The following is a 15,681-nucleotide window of genomic DNA, read 5'->3' as shown; positions in this document are numbered from 1 at the left end:
ATTCTCACAGATGCATGTATTGTAGTCATGAAGATCTGAATTTACAAGTAAACTACTCAAGTGTGTTCTTGTATGCAGTGTGCTTTTTAATATGTACAAAGATGGTACTGTAAGTATGTTTAGCTGCATTAACAAAGGCTTGCAGTGTGTCTGTGGAGAGCTGTGTCTAATAATTCTAATGCCAATTTTCTTTCATTTAAAAACTTCTCTGAAGCGACATTTAGTTGCACCCCAGAATGTTATTCCATAGGATATAATAGAATCGAAAATGCCATATACATTAATCTTGTACACTCTGCACTGCAAACTCTAGAAATTATTCTCAGTGCAAAACATGCTGAATTGAGTTTTTGGATATGTACGTGACATAGTCTTTCCAGCTCAAGTGCTGATCAATGTATATGCCCAAAAATTTTGTAGACCAGACTTTCTCCATTTCGTGGTCACTGAATGATAAATGGTGATCATCCTTCTCATTTACTTTATCGTACTGTATATAATTTGTTTTATTTAAATTAAGTGTTAACTTATTAGCATAAAACCACTGTAGCACACTCTTCAGAACTTTTTCAGCTGTAGTGAATAAGGATTTGCTGTCATCACTTAAAATTATGCTTCTTTCATCTGAAAATAACAATTTTTGATGATCTGTTGGGCCTTTCAAAGGAATAATAGGGGGCCAAGAACACTACCCTGAGGGACACTTACCTCTACTTTCTTAGCATCAGATACCCACTTTATCTTTTGGTTATTCTAAGATGATGCGAGTTCCACAACCTGGATTTTATCTTGGAGATAGGATACAAACCATTTCCTTCCAGTTCCTCTGATGCCTATTGCCTCCAGTTTGTCAAGGAGAATTTTATTTTTATTTATTGTATTTATTTGGCATCCGTGTCATCATACAAATGATATTAGACTTGCCCTACATAGAAACTAACAATATAGAATATACAAAATGAAAATGTCTATAACAAATGACAGCAAACTTAGAGTTTCTTTTCACATAAATGGTTTATAGTTATTTGTTTCCCAGTAACAATATATAACTAGTACTGTAGATGGTAAAGTATAATAAATGCTGAAATAAACGAAGACAGAAAATTGTGGAGGTTAGTTTGTAAAGTCACTTTCTTGGTCTTCAAGATACTCATTTATTGAGTAGCAACATTTATCAATTAAAAATTTTCTAAGTTCCAATTTAAAATTTGTATTGTCCTTTAAATCTTTAATGCACTGAGGCAGTGCATTATAGAGCTTAAAGCCCATGTGGCTCACATGCTTCTGAGTTCGTGTTCTTCATACTTGTTCTATGTGGAGATCATTCTTGCTCCTTGTGTTATAGTTGTGACAGTCTGCATTTGTGTGGACATTGCTTAGGTTAGCTTTGGTTAACAATAGACATTTAAAAATATAGACTTGCAGTGGTTATTGACTGCAAGAGTTGACCGCCTCATCTTTGAGAATGAACTTCTTTGAAAACTGTTGATCTCAGTGTGTTCCGAACTCTGTATTTGAGTGGATGTGTCTGTACTGACATGATCAAAATAAAGTTAATTCATTATAAATGAGTGAATACTTAATGTTGGGTTTGATATTACCATACGTAACACCTCGATCCCCATACTGGTGACCCCAACACTCACAAACGCCACTTATGATGCCATATATGTGTACTGGAACATTGCCATGAACAACCAATGCAGCAACCCTTTGTCCAATTTCTACATCCATCGACTTCGCATTGTGCCGCATCTGGATTCAGTGTACAGGAAGTGTTATTAGTGTGTAAATTCCCGACTCTTGTGTGAATTGTGCTTTTTGGTAACTTTCACCACCTTCTCACACATCGACAATGCGACCGAGGCGCACATGTCGTCCGTCGAAACCCGCTCAATGCATCGGTAATTTCACTTACGGAGAGTTCAGTGCTCCTTCGCCAATTAATTAAGACAATTTTGACTTGCTTTTGTGTAATGCATTAACTTTGTGCAGTGCTTCGATACGAGACAATCGTGCCAAACAATGGACTGCAACGAACGGGGACTATGTTGCAATTCCCAGTTCGCACGAGCTCCGAACTACAGCTAAACCACATGCCTGGTCGAATTTTCAGGAATGATTTCATCAAGGACATCCTACCGATAAATGACAATGCACCAATTACACTGACGACAATGCCGGCTGTTTCTCAGTGCAACACTGGATGTGCCACACCTCCCTCTACACAGCACCTGAGACGCACCGACTCTGCTCGACCGCTACCAACAGTGACATCACGGCCGCCGCCTGCTGGCTCACTGACCTCGACCCAGTCAAAACAAACAGCTGCACAACATATGACCCCGCCATGGCTACAGCACCCGCATCTTGTCAACAACTCACTGACACTCTGCACGCTTACTGCCTGGCCGTTCACTACTGGATCGTGCAAGCAACTTCTTCACCCACGATTTCAGCCATATCAATGCTTCATATGGCAGTGAATGTGTTCTCACTCCGCCTCTGCAGAGTACTGAGTTTCACATTTGCGATCGCACACACGATCCCTCCTACTCGAGCTGGTACGTCAATACTGTGCCGTAGATCTTGCTTGTATGCCAGGTTACCCTTTGATAGAGACAGAGTCTGATTTTGGCCCCATCTTACCCAGTGATACAAAGCAGACTGCTTCATGACATACATTTTTGCCTGAACAACTGCAACAACTACGTGAGCAAATTGTGATATACAACTTGTTGGTACAAGATCAGTTACACATACTGCAGCTGACACCGACCGAGCACGACATGCAACGAGATGCTCCTGTCATTGTTCTGCCTCCAATTGCTGATGATCCTTTGCTGTTACTACCAGCTACAACTAATACCCTGATGATCACGCTACATGGATCTATGTCTGAGATGTTACAACTGTCATCATCACGCCACCTCAAGTGGAAATTCTACATTACTGATGTGATACAAGCAACTTATTTACGCTGCTGCCACGTTTCCTCATTAGTTCCAGACACTTCATTTCTGTACCACAACATAACCAGCCACATTTCAGTGCCTCTTGCATTACCGCCCTCTACACTACCTCCACAATGTACGACTAACACATCTGCTGTTTCTGCTTCGACGAGTGAGCATCTTTCCGCTCCGACACATGACTAAGCAGCAGTTTCGTGCGAGCAGCTTGCAGGCTTACGACTCGACCGCAGCACACAGCACACACACAGCTCCAGTTCCGTCGAACTGTGTCACCTCTCCACCACGGACCAGTTGTTCCTCCGCCGATTCGACTTCTTCATGTTCACATTACGTCTCATCGCCTTCCTGCTCCGACCACAGATTCGACGACCACGTCCGCCTTCCACCACCTCTTGCTGTTGCCATGCCTCATGGAGAGGGCTCACAGCCACGCCCCCCCACCTTTGATCATGACTGTTTCGCACATCAAAACACTGACACTGTCAACTCCACTTGGAACATCCTGCCATCTACCGCTGTAACACACTCACTGCCCACAGACTCTGAGGTGATGCTTCCATCTACACCGAAGTCATCCGCCGCCAAGGTCAGTCATGTGCAGCTTGCTGTTTTTTCCCCTGCTGTGACATCAAGTGCCTCTATAACTCCGTCATTACCGCGAGTGTTGCTCATCAGGCATCTCTTACACAACTTGTTAAGCCACAGCATGCTTGCTCCTTTATGTCATATGGCCAATAACAAACTGTTACTGGACACGTTGCACTTACCATGGCACTTGCTGGCAAATACTTTGGCAATACATCGCATTGCATCTTCGACGCACTCCGCGCCTTTAATCGGATCAAAACCCCGCAGCGCCGCATGGACTCAGCATGACGATGTTCTCTCCACTGCCTTCTGCTCCCACTGTGCCATCAGCAGCATGGCACGGTCAACCTGTGGATGCCTTCCGCGCCTCCTTACCTCCACTGGTCGTGCCAACCAAGTCCGATTGTGCCTCGCACTAGCACCTGCCACAGCACGATCGGTCACGCGCACCTGTGCCATCAGCCGGCCGGGTGCACACACACCTCTCATCATCCTTATCATGCTCTGCACTACTGGTGGGGGCCCTGTGGTGGTTATTGACTGCAAGAGTCAACCGACTCATCTTTGAGAATGAACTTCTTTGAAAACTGTTGATATCAGTGTGTTCAGGACTCTGTATTCGAGCAGATGTGTTTGTACCGATATGATCAAAATAAAGTTAATTCATTATAAATGAGTATATACTTAATTTTGGGTTCGATATTACCATATGTAACATCCTGATCCCCATAGACTGATGGCAGAGTAAGTATCTGCTGTGAACTTGTGTCGTACTGTGGGTAATTATTCGAACAGCCCATTTTTGTAAAATAAAAATGTCTTTCAAATTAGATTTTGAGCTGGCCCAGAACACTATTCCAAATTAGGAAACAGAATCAAAGTTTCCAAAGTATGCCATTCTGATTCCTTCTGTAGGGCAAATATTTGCAATAACTCTCAGTGCAAAGCAGGCTGAGTTAAGTCTGTGTGTAAGAAGTTTTACATGGTGTTTCCAATTCATAGCTTCATCTATATGCATTCCTAACACTTTTGCAAAATGCACTCTCATCCAGTTCTAGATTAATGTCTTCATCCTGAAGCATTTTACTGAACTCTATGTAATTTGTTTTCTTTGCATTGAGTGTAAGTTTATTTGCACTGAACCAAATCTCAATACTTTTTAGTGTTTTGAAGATCCACTGTATCAAAGGCCTTGAAAATATCTAGGTTGATTCCTACCACACATTTGTTATTGTCCAAATTTCTAATAATTTCTTCCATATAGGCCTGTATAGCTGTTTATGTGCAGTGACCTGTATGAAAACCATGTTGATTACAATTTAGAAGGTTGAATGTTTCAAGGTAGCTTATGAGTCTAATTTTCATCAGTTTTTCAAAAATTTTTGATAACGATGGAAGGAGGGATATAGGTCTATAGTTTTCTATCTTATGTGTACCCCCATTTTTGAATAATGGTTTAACCATAGAAATTTTCAGCCTTAGAGGGAACACACCTTCATTGAATGATAAATTGGCAATATTTACCAGTGGTTCCAAGATTTATGAGGAAATTTTTTTTATTATTGTCACTGGCACTTCATCCAGTCCTGCAGACATTTTGGGTTTCACACTGTTAATTACTTTCAATGTTTCATATTTATTAGTGGGACTTACTATCATGCTACTGACTACTATTGGTGCTGTTGTTTTCTCTTCTTTGGTAAAGCTCTTGCTTAATTTATTAGGTACACTCAGAAAGTAGTTGTTAATGTAATTGGGCAAGACTTCATTCATTATTTCAATGTTATCACTAGATTTAAGTACAATATCCTGGTCTTTAGAGCTTTTTCCTATTTCTCTTTTATCAATTTCCGATGTGGTCCTTGATTTATTGTCTGACTTCCTTATTAGTCTATCGTTATTTATTACTTTTTCTGGATTAATTACCCTTCTATACACCTTTTTGTAATTACTAAGATATTTTTTTTAATTAAGCTCATTATTAGTTTCCATTTCAGAGTTTAGTCTTTTCCTAGTCTTGGAAGAGTTTTTAATGCCAGATGTGATCAAAGAATTTGTGTGTCTATGGCTAGATGAGTTGATTGTAACTAATCTTTTTGGGAAGCACATTTCAAAATTTGTCATGAAAAGAAAGGAGAAAACATTGTATGCAGCATCTGTATGGGTTTGTGGCAATACTTGTGCCGAAGATTGGTTAATCAGTGAGATACCAAATTGGTTGCAGTTTTCGGGAGAGAAAATTCTCTTATACATATGATGTACTGTTTTTGTATGTATTGGAACTGTGAGCATTTTAATAATAAGTGCATTATGATCAGATATTCCTATCTCAATATTCAAAACTTCTGCATCTGGGCTTTCTATATTTGAAAATATATTATCTATATGACTTTTTGAAGTGTTTGTTACCCTTGTAGGACTGTTTATATGAGAATATAGGTTGAAACTGTGTAGAATATTGAGGAATTTAATTTTGAATGAACTATATACCAACATATTGACATTAAAGTCCCTACATACAATTATTGATGACTTCTCATCATGTAAGATGCTCAGCAGTTCTGCAACCTTATTAAAAAAAATCTGGTTCACCACATGGTGATCTATACACTGACATGACTGTTATTTTCCTATTTTTACATTCATTTGTACTTACGTTGCCTCAAAATGTTTTTCTATGCTCATGTGTTCAGCTTCAGGCCTGTTTTTCACTTTCATATCTGATTTTACATAAATGCAGACAACGCTATTCTTGGCTTCCTTCCTAGAAAAATGACCAACCAAGGTATATGTGGAAATATTAATGTTTTCTAATTCATAATTCTTCCACCAATGCTCTTGAATACAAATACAATCAACACAATATTCACTGTCCTCAATCTTGAGATCTAGAATTTTATTTTTGAGACATTGTATATTAGGGCTAAGTAATTTTAAGCTGTTGCAACTCGGTTGAGAGGAACTCTTACTTGCATTGTCTGGTATTAACAGTTTCTTTGTGTTGAGGCTGGGTACTGGGTGCCAAAGATCCCTTAGGGACACAGGTTTCCAGCATCTTGTCTTTCTTTCTTCTGGATGTGCTGCAACTTTTGTGCTGGAATTCCTGTTGTATCTGATTACTCGCTGGCCATAAGCACATTTCTTGCTAATGATGCTACTGTATAGTCTTTAGTTGCTTCTGATACTGTTGAAGCTGTTGTGGAGGCTTCATTTTCTTCAGCTACTTTTGTGGCAAGTGAAGATCCTACTGCTGGATGTGTTGCCGGTGAATCAGTTTCATTTTTATGTTGGAGAATTTCAGTGGTATGGCATGGCAATTCTTGTCTTCAACTCCTAACACTGCATTAAGTATTTCTCAACTAATGAATGCTTTTCTAAGTTGAAATAAACTTAGCCCATGCCTGCTAAAACGATTTCTTTCTTAAAATGTTACATTCACATATGTGGCAATCAGGAAACTATGGCATATTTTTTCATATTCTCTATTAGTAACAGCGATTTCCTTGTTGACACAAGATTTTTCCATCAGATTATGTCTTTGTGGTGTACTTGAAATATAGAAGTTCACATCTGTAATTTTCTGTAGTGTGCTTCTTAGCGCTCATGTGGCAAGTTTACCCTCATTTCTATAAATGTCATTAACACCCCCGATTATTAAATAGTTTCTTCCAGGCCCCTAACATGTTCACAGTTAATTAGAATTTCACTCAAGTGAGCCCCTGGTTTCTTTATTTCAATAATCTTGAACATAATTTGCATTTTACACATGATACAAGTTAAGCCCTTTCCATGACAGTCTGAGAGCATGTAAATATCTTCTTTGTTTTTCTTACTAGTGGTTGTCATGTTCTCATGATATGTAGGTTCCCAGCAGATTATAGTATCGGTATTTCCTTGCTTGTTGTTACAAGACTTCGTACTTGACTGGTTTTTATTCTCTGTGTTTGGTAAAAGTACGTTGTTTCTTTCACTATTTTCACATCTATTAGACTCATCACAGGTTAAAAGTTCAAAATTATTTGCTACTGGGAGACTGAAGTTGTTCTCATTACAGTTAACACGACGGAACTTTTTAGGCCATATGAAGTTATGGTTTTGCCCATTTACAACAATTTCATGACACTCTGAACTGACTTCTATGCAACCGGTCGGAAGAGCTTTTACATCTTTTTCAAATTTGTGTACACGGTTGCTGCAAACGTCAGCCATGTTCCAAGTTGTGACTTCTATCACTTTTTCAAGCTTCTGTAAATATAGTTTGGCTAACATAAGATCATATTGTAGTGGAAGCAGTCACACAGTCTTATCGATACTCCTTTTGTAAACACTTTAAAACAATATATCATGATAACTACAGTGCACAAGTCCTCAGGCACAAGTCATGTTTCTTTTTTCTAAAGTTTGTAAACATTGTCAATGGATCCATTTTTGTGACCATGGGTATAATTTAACACCATTTCTCTCCTTCTCTTGTAATTTTCTGCAGATACGTTGGTAAGTATGTCTGTATGCGGTACCGCCATCTTTGATCCACACTTGCAACAACAGCTGGTTTCTATCACTTATAAAACTAATGCAAAGGATTTGCACCTTTATGAGTCTGTGAAGAAGACAACAACATTTCTTGCAGAGGCCTGTTTAAATGTTTTTGAATTCTTACAGACATTTTCCATTACGTTACCTTTTTAATGGTGTTCTTCACTTATTTATAAAATGCTCCATGTTAGTTTCACAGCCAGAACACAAGTCAGAAAAATCATTTCTACGTATACATAGATTCATTATCTAGAATTGAAAGTGACATCTGTGTTCTTCTGTGAAGTTCTTCAACGATCTCTCATCTAACACAAACCAAGAAACTGAAAATTCTCTTAAATTAAAATAGAGCCATGTTTTATTAGCCATTCTTTATATAACTTATCTAATATCTACCTTTAAGAACTGAAGATTTTTGTTGGTTTTTGCAATCATTGTCAACTGTTAACAGATCTCTGTTCTTGAGTTTTACAGTAAATATTAATGTGAACATACGGGTGTCGAGTTAGCTTTAGCATTTTGATAAATATGGGAAAGCAGGAGGACTTTTAAAATATTTGCTTCCCTCTCAATTTTTCTGTGTCAAAGCTAACTAGAGTAAGAGAAATTGTCCAGTAGGATCATTATTTTTGATGAGATATATATATAAGAACCTGAACGAAGGAATCTCATACTGTTAACAAATGTGATTCACAACTAGTTTGTAATTTCTCTTACGTCTTTTACAGATTTTTTTCCCCCCTGTGCCACTTGGTATACAGTTATCAGCTATTGTGGAACTGAAATTACTTCACCATATTGGAGTACCATACATAATAGCAAAAATCGCACCAGTTCTGGATGATAATGGCTGGAACATGGCAGAGACCATTACTGTCGATTTTGGAGATAAAGGGAATGAGGTATGTTTACATTATGGCTACATATGAAAAATAATACCACCATATTGGATATACATGAAATGTATACACAGTTATGAAGAAGTTCAACCAACAGCTGCTGATGATGATGAAAATCTATGTTAGACAGGGACACAAATCCAGATTTCCCACTTATTGTGAGCAGTTGCCTTACCATTAAGCTATTTGAGCATGACTCGTCAGACGCAAACTTCAATATATCATCAACCAAGTGTCTACAACATGTCCCCACACATCAATTATGTGTATTCCCATACAGGCTAGACTTTTTTTTACTTGAAAATCACTTGCTCATTGTTGACAGATAAGTATGATATTAGAGTGCCTGTGTTATTCCGAATTATGATGCATCATTCATTTGGATGCACATTCATGTAGAAAGGAATAGGTACTGGAGCAACTACAGCCATTATGATATACATGAAATGTATTTGCAGTTGCAAATATGAAAAACCATTGGCTGTATAATGGAATAACAACAATGAAAATCTTTGCTGGACCGTGACTTGAACGCAGATTTCCCACCAATAACAAGCGGTCACCTTATCGTTAGGCTATCTGAGCACAACCCATGGTCAGACTCAGACTTCTGTATGTGATCAACCTGTAATCATACATCCATTACATACAGTTCCATGCAGGTGAGACACTTTTAACTTGAAATTTACCTGCTAAGTGTCAGTAGATAACTACAGTATTGCAGTGCCTGTGTCATTCTGAATTACTACGCAATGTTCCTTTGGACATGCATGCATATAATCACATTATTCAGTAAATGAATATTGTACACACATGTTAAGATCATCACGAAAGGAAAGAGACTCATGTAAAGAAAAATGTACAACAGATGTGCCAAGATATCGATTTCAGAATTCTCTTTGTGGTTGGTTGTCACTCTACAGGCAATCCATGAAACAGCTAAGAAAGTAATATAATTTATACATTTACACATATGACAGTCCCCCCATGAACCATGGACCTTGCCGCTGGTGGGGAGGCTTGCGTGTCTCAGCGATACAGATGGCCGTACCGTAGGTGCAACCACAACGGAGGGGTATCTGTTGAGAGGCCAGACAAACATGTGGTTCCTGAAGAGGGGCAGCAGCCTTTTCAGTAGTTGCAGGGGCAACAGTCTGGATGATTGACTGATCTGGCCTTGTAACATTAACCAAAACGGCCTTGCTGTGCTGGTACTGCGAACGGCTGAAAGCAAGGGGAAACTACAGCCGTAATTTTTCCCGAGGACGTGCAGCTCTACTGTATGATTAAATGATGATGGCGTCCTCTTGGGTAAAATATTCCGGAGGTAAAATAGTCCCCCATTTGGATCTCCGGGCGGGGACTACTCAGGAGGACGTCGTTATCAGGAGAAAGAAAACTGGCGTTCTACGGATCGGAGCGTGGAATGTCAGATCCCTTAATCGGGCAGGTAGGTTAGAAAATTTAAAAAGGGAAATGGATAGGTTAAAGTTAGATATAGTGGGAATTAGTGAAGTTCGGTGGCAGGAGGAACAAGACTTTTGGTCGGGTGATTACAGGGTTATAAATACAAAATCAAATAGGGGTAATGCAGGAGTAGGTTTAATAATGAATAAAAAAATAGGAGTGCGGGTTAGCTACTACAAACAGCATAGTGAATGCATTATTGTGGCCAAGATAGACACAAAGCCCATGCCTACTACAGTAGTACAAGTTTATATGCCAACTACCTCTGCAGATGATGAAGAAATAGATGAAATGTATGACGAGATAAAAGAAATTATTCAGGTAGTGAAAGGAGACGAAAATTTAATAGTCATGGGTGACTGGAATTCGTCAGTAGGAAAAGGGAGAGAAGGAAACATAGTAGGTGAATATGGATTGGGGGGAAGGAATGAAAGAGGAAGCCGCCTTGTAGAATTTTGCACAGAGCATAACTTAATCATAGCCAACACTTGGTTCAAGAATCATAAAAGAAGGTTGTATACCTGGAAGAATCCTGGAGATACTAGTAGGTATCAGATAGATTATATAATGGTAAGACAGAAATTTAGGAACCAGGTTTTAAATTGTAAGACATTTCCTGGGGCAGATGTGGATTCTGACCACAATCTATTGGTTATGAACTGCAGATTGAAACTGAAGAAACTGCAAAAAGGTGGGAATTTAAGGAGATGGGACCTGGATAAACTGACTAAACCAGAGGTTGTACAGAGTTTCAGGGAGAGCATAAGGGAACAACTGACAGGAATGGGGGAAAGAAATACAGTAGAAGAAGAATGGGTAGCTCTGTGGGATGAAGTAGTGAAGGCAGCAGAGGATCAAGTAGGTAAAAAGACGAGGGCTAATAGAAATCCTTGGGTAACAGAAGAAATATTGAATTTAATAGATGAAAGGAGAAAATACAAAAATGCAGTAAATGAAGCAGGCAAAAAGGAATACAGACGTCTCAAAAATGATATCGACAGGAAGTGCAAAATGGCTAAGCAGGGATGGCTAGAGGACAAATGTAAGGATGTAGAGGCTTGTCTCACTAGGGGTAAGATAGATACTGCCTACAGGAAAATTAAAGAGACCTTTGGAGAGAAGAGAACCACTTGTATGAATATCAAGAGCTCAGATGGCAACCCAGTTCTAAGCAAAGAAGGGAAGGCAGAATGGTGGAAGGAGCATATAGAGGGTTTTTACAAGGGCGATGTACTTGAGGACAATATTATGGAAATGGAAGAGGATGTAGATGAAGACGAAATGGGAGATAAGATACTGCGTGAAGAGTTTGACAGAGCACTGAAAGACCTGAGTCGAAACAAGGCCCCTGGAGTAGACAACATTCCATTTGAACTACTGATGGCCTCGGGAGAGCCAGTCATGACAAAACTCTACCATCTGGTGAGCACGATGTATGAGACAGGCGAAATACCCTCAGACTTCAAGAAGAATATAATAATTCCAATCCCAAAGAAAGCAGGTGTTGACAGATGTGAAAATTACCGAACTATCAGTTTAATAAGTCACAGCTGCAAAATAATAACGCGAATTCTTTACAGACGAATGGAAAAACTGGTAGAAGCCGACCTCGGGGAAGATCAGTTTGGATTCCGTAGAAATGTTAGAACACGTGAGGCAATACTGACCTTACGACTTATCTTAGAAGAAAGATTAAGGAAAGGCAAACCTACGTTTCTAGCATTTGTAGACTTAGAGAAAGCTTTTGACAATGTTGATTGGAATACTCTCTTTCAAATTCTGAAGGTGGCAGGGGTAAAATATAGGGAACGAAAGGCTATTTACAGTTTGTACGGAAACCAGATGGCAGTTATAAGAGTCGAGGGGCATGAAAGGGAAGCAGTGGTTAGGAAAGGAGTAAGACAGGGTTGTAGCCTCTCCCCAATGTTATTCAATCTGTATATTGAGCAAGCAGTAAAGGAAACAAAAGAAAAATTCGGAGTAGGTATTAAAATTCATGGAGAAGAAGTAAAAACTTTGAGGTTCGCCGATGACATTGTAATTCTGTCAGAGACAGCAAAGGACTTGGAAGAGCAGTTGAACGGAATGGACATTGTCTTGAAAGGAGGATATAAGATGAACATCAACAAAAGCAAAATGAGGATAATGGAATGTAGTCAAATTAAGTCAGGTGATGCTGAGGGAATTAGATTAGGAAATGTGACACTTAAAGTAGTAAAGGAGTTATGCTATTTAGGGAGTAAAATAACCGATGATGGTCGAAGTAGAGAGGATATAAAATGTAGACTGGCAATGGCAAGGAAAGTGTTGCTGAAGAAGAGAAATTTGTTAACATCGAGTATAGATTTAAGTGTGAGGAAGTCGTTTCTGAAAGTATTTGTATGGAGTGTAGCCATGTATGGAAGTGAAACATGGACGATAACTAGTTTGGACAAGAAGAGAATAGAAGCTTTCGAAATGTGGTGCTACAGAAGAATGCTGAAGATAAGGTGGGTAGATCACGTAACTAATGAGGAGGTATTGAATAGGATTGGGGAGAAGAGAAGTTTGTGGCACAACTTGACTAGAAGAAGGGATCGGTTGGTAGGACATGTTTTGAGGCATCAAGGGATCACAAATTTAGCATTGGAGGGCAGTGTGGAGGGTAAAAATCGTAGAGGGAGACCAAGAGATGAATACACTAAGCAGATTCAGAAGGATGTAAGTTGCAGTAGATACTGGGAGAGGAAGAAGCTTGCACAGGATAGAGTAGCATGGAGAGCTGCATCCAACCAGTCTCAGGACTGATGACCACAACAACAACACATCAACAACAACATATGACAGTAATTACAATACAAATTATACAGCTTCCTGAAGTGATCAGTTATGTGGAACAGTAATACCATGTATAGAAGAAAACTTTTTGAACTTCCCCTTACACAACACAGACTCAGTCTTTTTTCTTAAAATAACTTATTTTCAACTGCATTTTAAGGCAGGCAACCATAAATCAAATCTCAGTCTTTCACTGCAAACATAACATATAGGTACTGATAGTATCATGGATGTTCTTATGCAAGTTTTCATGATCAATTAACTGGTGTATCATTTCTCTGTGTTTACTCAAATACAAATCAACCAACTGTCAGTGCCTTCCCATAGCTAAAGTCACGTGCAATAAGCTATCAATATTTTCCCAACTTAGATCATTTATATTTAAATGTATCTTTTCTTTCCAAACAGTTCATATCTGTATAAGTTCTCATCCTTCCTACGACAGGACGTTTCAAGCAAAACATAATTTCTCTCTGCCCAATATGTAGCAAAGCAGTAGAGCATATCTCACCAAGAATGATCTCAGTGTATCATACAACAATCATGCAGTACGTGTATGTGTCAAATAACAGTTGCCTCAGTGTATATACTGAGATAAGAAGTCAAATATCAATTTCATTTATAAGTTAAGTAATTTAAATCAGTAGTGTTGATACCAGTTGAGCTAGCACACATTTTGAATATGGTATAATTGATAATTCTGAATTCAATAAATGATATACCTACACTTAAGTAAAACTTCTATGTATTCACACTGTAATGTTGACTTATACTTCATTTGTCAAGTAATGAAAAATCATTTCATAAACCTCCAGTTCAAGGTTGGAGTAGAATTACACCTTATGCAAGACACCTTTATAATTTTGTTCTTACCCAGGCATGTTTCAGCATTTTTTGTGCTATCTTCAGTGATATTATAGGTTTATTTTCCTTCTGCAAAATTGTTACCTTAAAAAAAGCTGTCCATACATATTATTTAAATTGCTAATATCAACAATCACTGCCCAATATGTAGCAAAGCAGTAGTGCATATCTCACCAAGAATGATCTCAATGTATCATACGGAGATCAAGCAGGATGTGTAAGTATATATGTGTCAAATAAAATTGTCCTCAGTGTATATACCCAGATAAGAAGTCAAATATCAATTTTACTTATAAGTTAAGTAATTAAAATCAGCAGTGTTGAATTTATAGCAGGAAATATATTGAATACTTACAGTACCTAATCAGCGAACAATCTTGGAGAGAAGTATATGATACCTCTATTACCAACGAAAAGATGGAAAATTTTTTGAACATTTTCAAGCATAACTTTGACATAGCTTTACCACAATGGAAAGTGATTTCCAAAAGCACAGATATATTCAAAAACTGGATTACATCAGGCGTTAGAGTATCTTGTAAAAAGGAAGCGGGAACCTTTTCTGCAGTAAAACACTCACAGCAGCCTAGAATTTAATAATTATTTCAAAAATACAAGTTAGTTTTGAAATAGGTCATTAAAGAGGCAAAAATTAAGGAAAATGACAAATGATTATGAAGTCATCCAATAAAACTAAGTCCATGTGGAAAGCTGTGCAGGATCTTATGGGGAAGAAGACATCTCACAAAAATATTATGATATCACATGGTGGCAAGAATGTCACTGACCCTATGGCAGTTACAAACAGTTTCAGTTCTTACTATGCAACTGTTGTTGGAAAATTAGTGAAGGAAAAATTTGGAAATCCACCTAATACAACATGGAAAGAACTTTCATCTATCAAAATAAATAATATATCCATGTTCCTCAGTCCAGAAAGCCGAACAGAGCTCCTAAATACCATTAATTCACTGGAGAGCAAGTATTCAACTGGTATTGATGATATTCCAGATTATATTATAAAGATAAAAGCAAGACAAATACTTTTGCCTTTATTGGACATATGCAATTCATCCTTATCACGTGGTGTCTTCCCTCAGCAACTGAAAATGGCAAAAGTAATACCCCTATATAAAAAAGGTGATCATCAAAGTATGGGTAACTATAGGCCTGTATCTCCTGTGTCTCTATTGTCAGGGTTTTCAAAAATCATTGAAACAGTGTTCCTTTCAAAACTAATTACATTCTTCAGCAAGAATAATATTATTTCTGGATGTCAACATGGCTTCAGACCACAGTGATCAATTGAAACAGCCACTTTCAATCTGATAAACCATATCTTAAATGCAGTGGACAACCACAGAAATTTCTCAGGTTTATTCTTGGACCTAACAAAAGCTTTTGATGTGATTGATCATTCTGTACTCCTGAGGAAGCTTGAATGGTATAGGGTATAGTATAAGAGGTGTGCCAAATCAGTGGATTAAATCACGTTTGGAATATCACTCTCAGGTAATTGAAATTAAGTACATGGA

The 15,681-nt window shown here is 38.3% G+C and overlaps 1 protein-coding gene across 1 annotated transcript in view; it reads left to right on the top strand.

Moving 5' to 3' along the window:
• Window positions 1-8,063: 8,063 nt before the first annotated feature.
• Window positions 8,064-15,681, top strand: part of LOC126188331 (uncharacterized) — a 28,427-nt gene continuing 20,809 nt past the window's right edge. Inside the window, exons 1-2 of the mRNA XM_049929925.1 lie at window positions 8,064-8,207; window positions 8,828-9,001. Of these exons, the coding sequence (XP_049785882.1) occupies window positions 8,064-8,207; window positions 8,828-9,001 (318 nt within the window). The remainder of the gene's footprint in view (window positions 8,208-8,827; window positions 9,002-15,681) is intronic.

This window comes from Schistocerca cancellata, chromosome 5, assembly GCF_023864275.1.
Source record: "Schistocerca cancellata isolate TAMUIC-IGC-003103 chromosome 5, iqSchCanc2.1, whole genome shotgun sequence".
NCBI classification, from domain to species: Eukaryota; Metazoa; Arthropoda; class Insecta; order Orthoptera; family Acrididae; genus Schistocerca; species Schistocerca cancellata.
Note: the sequence above shows the minus strand (reverse complement) of the source record. Positions and strands in the feature narration are given on the sequence as shown.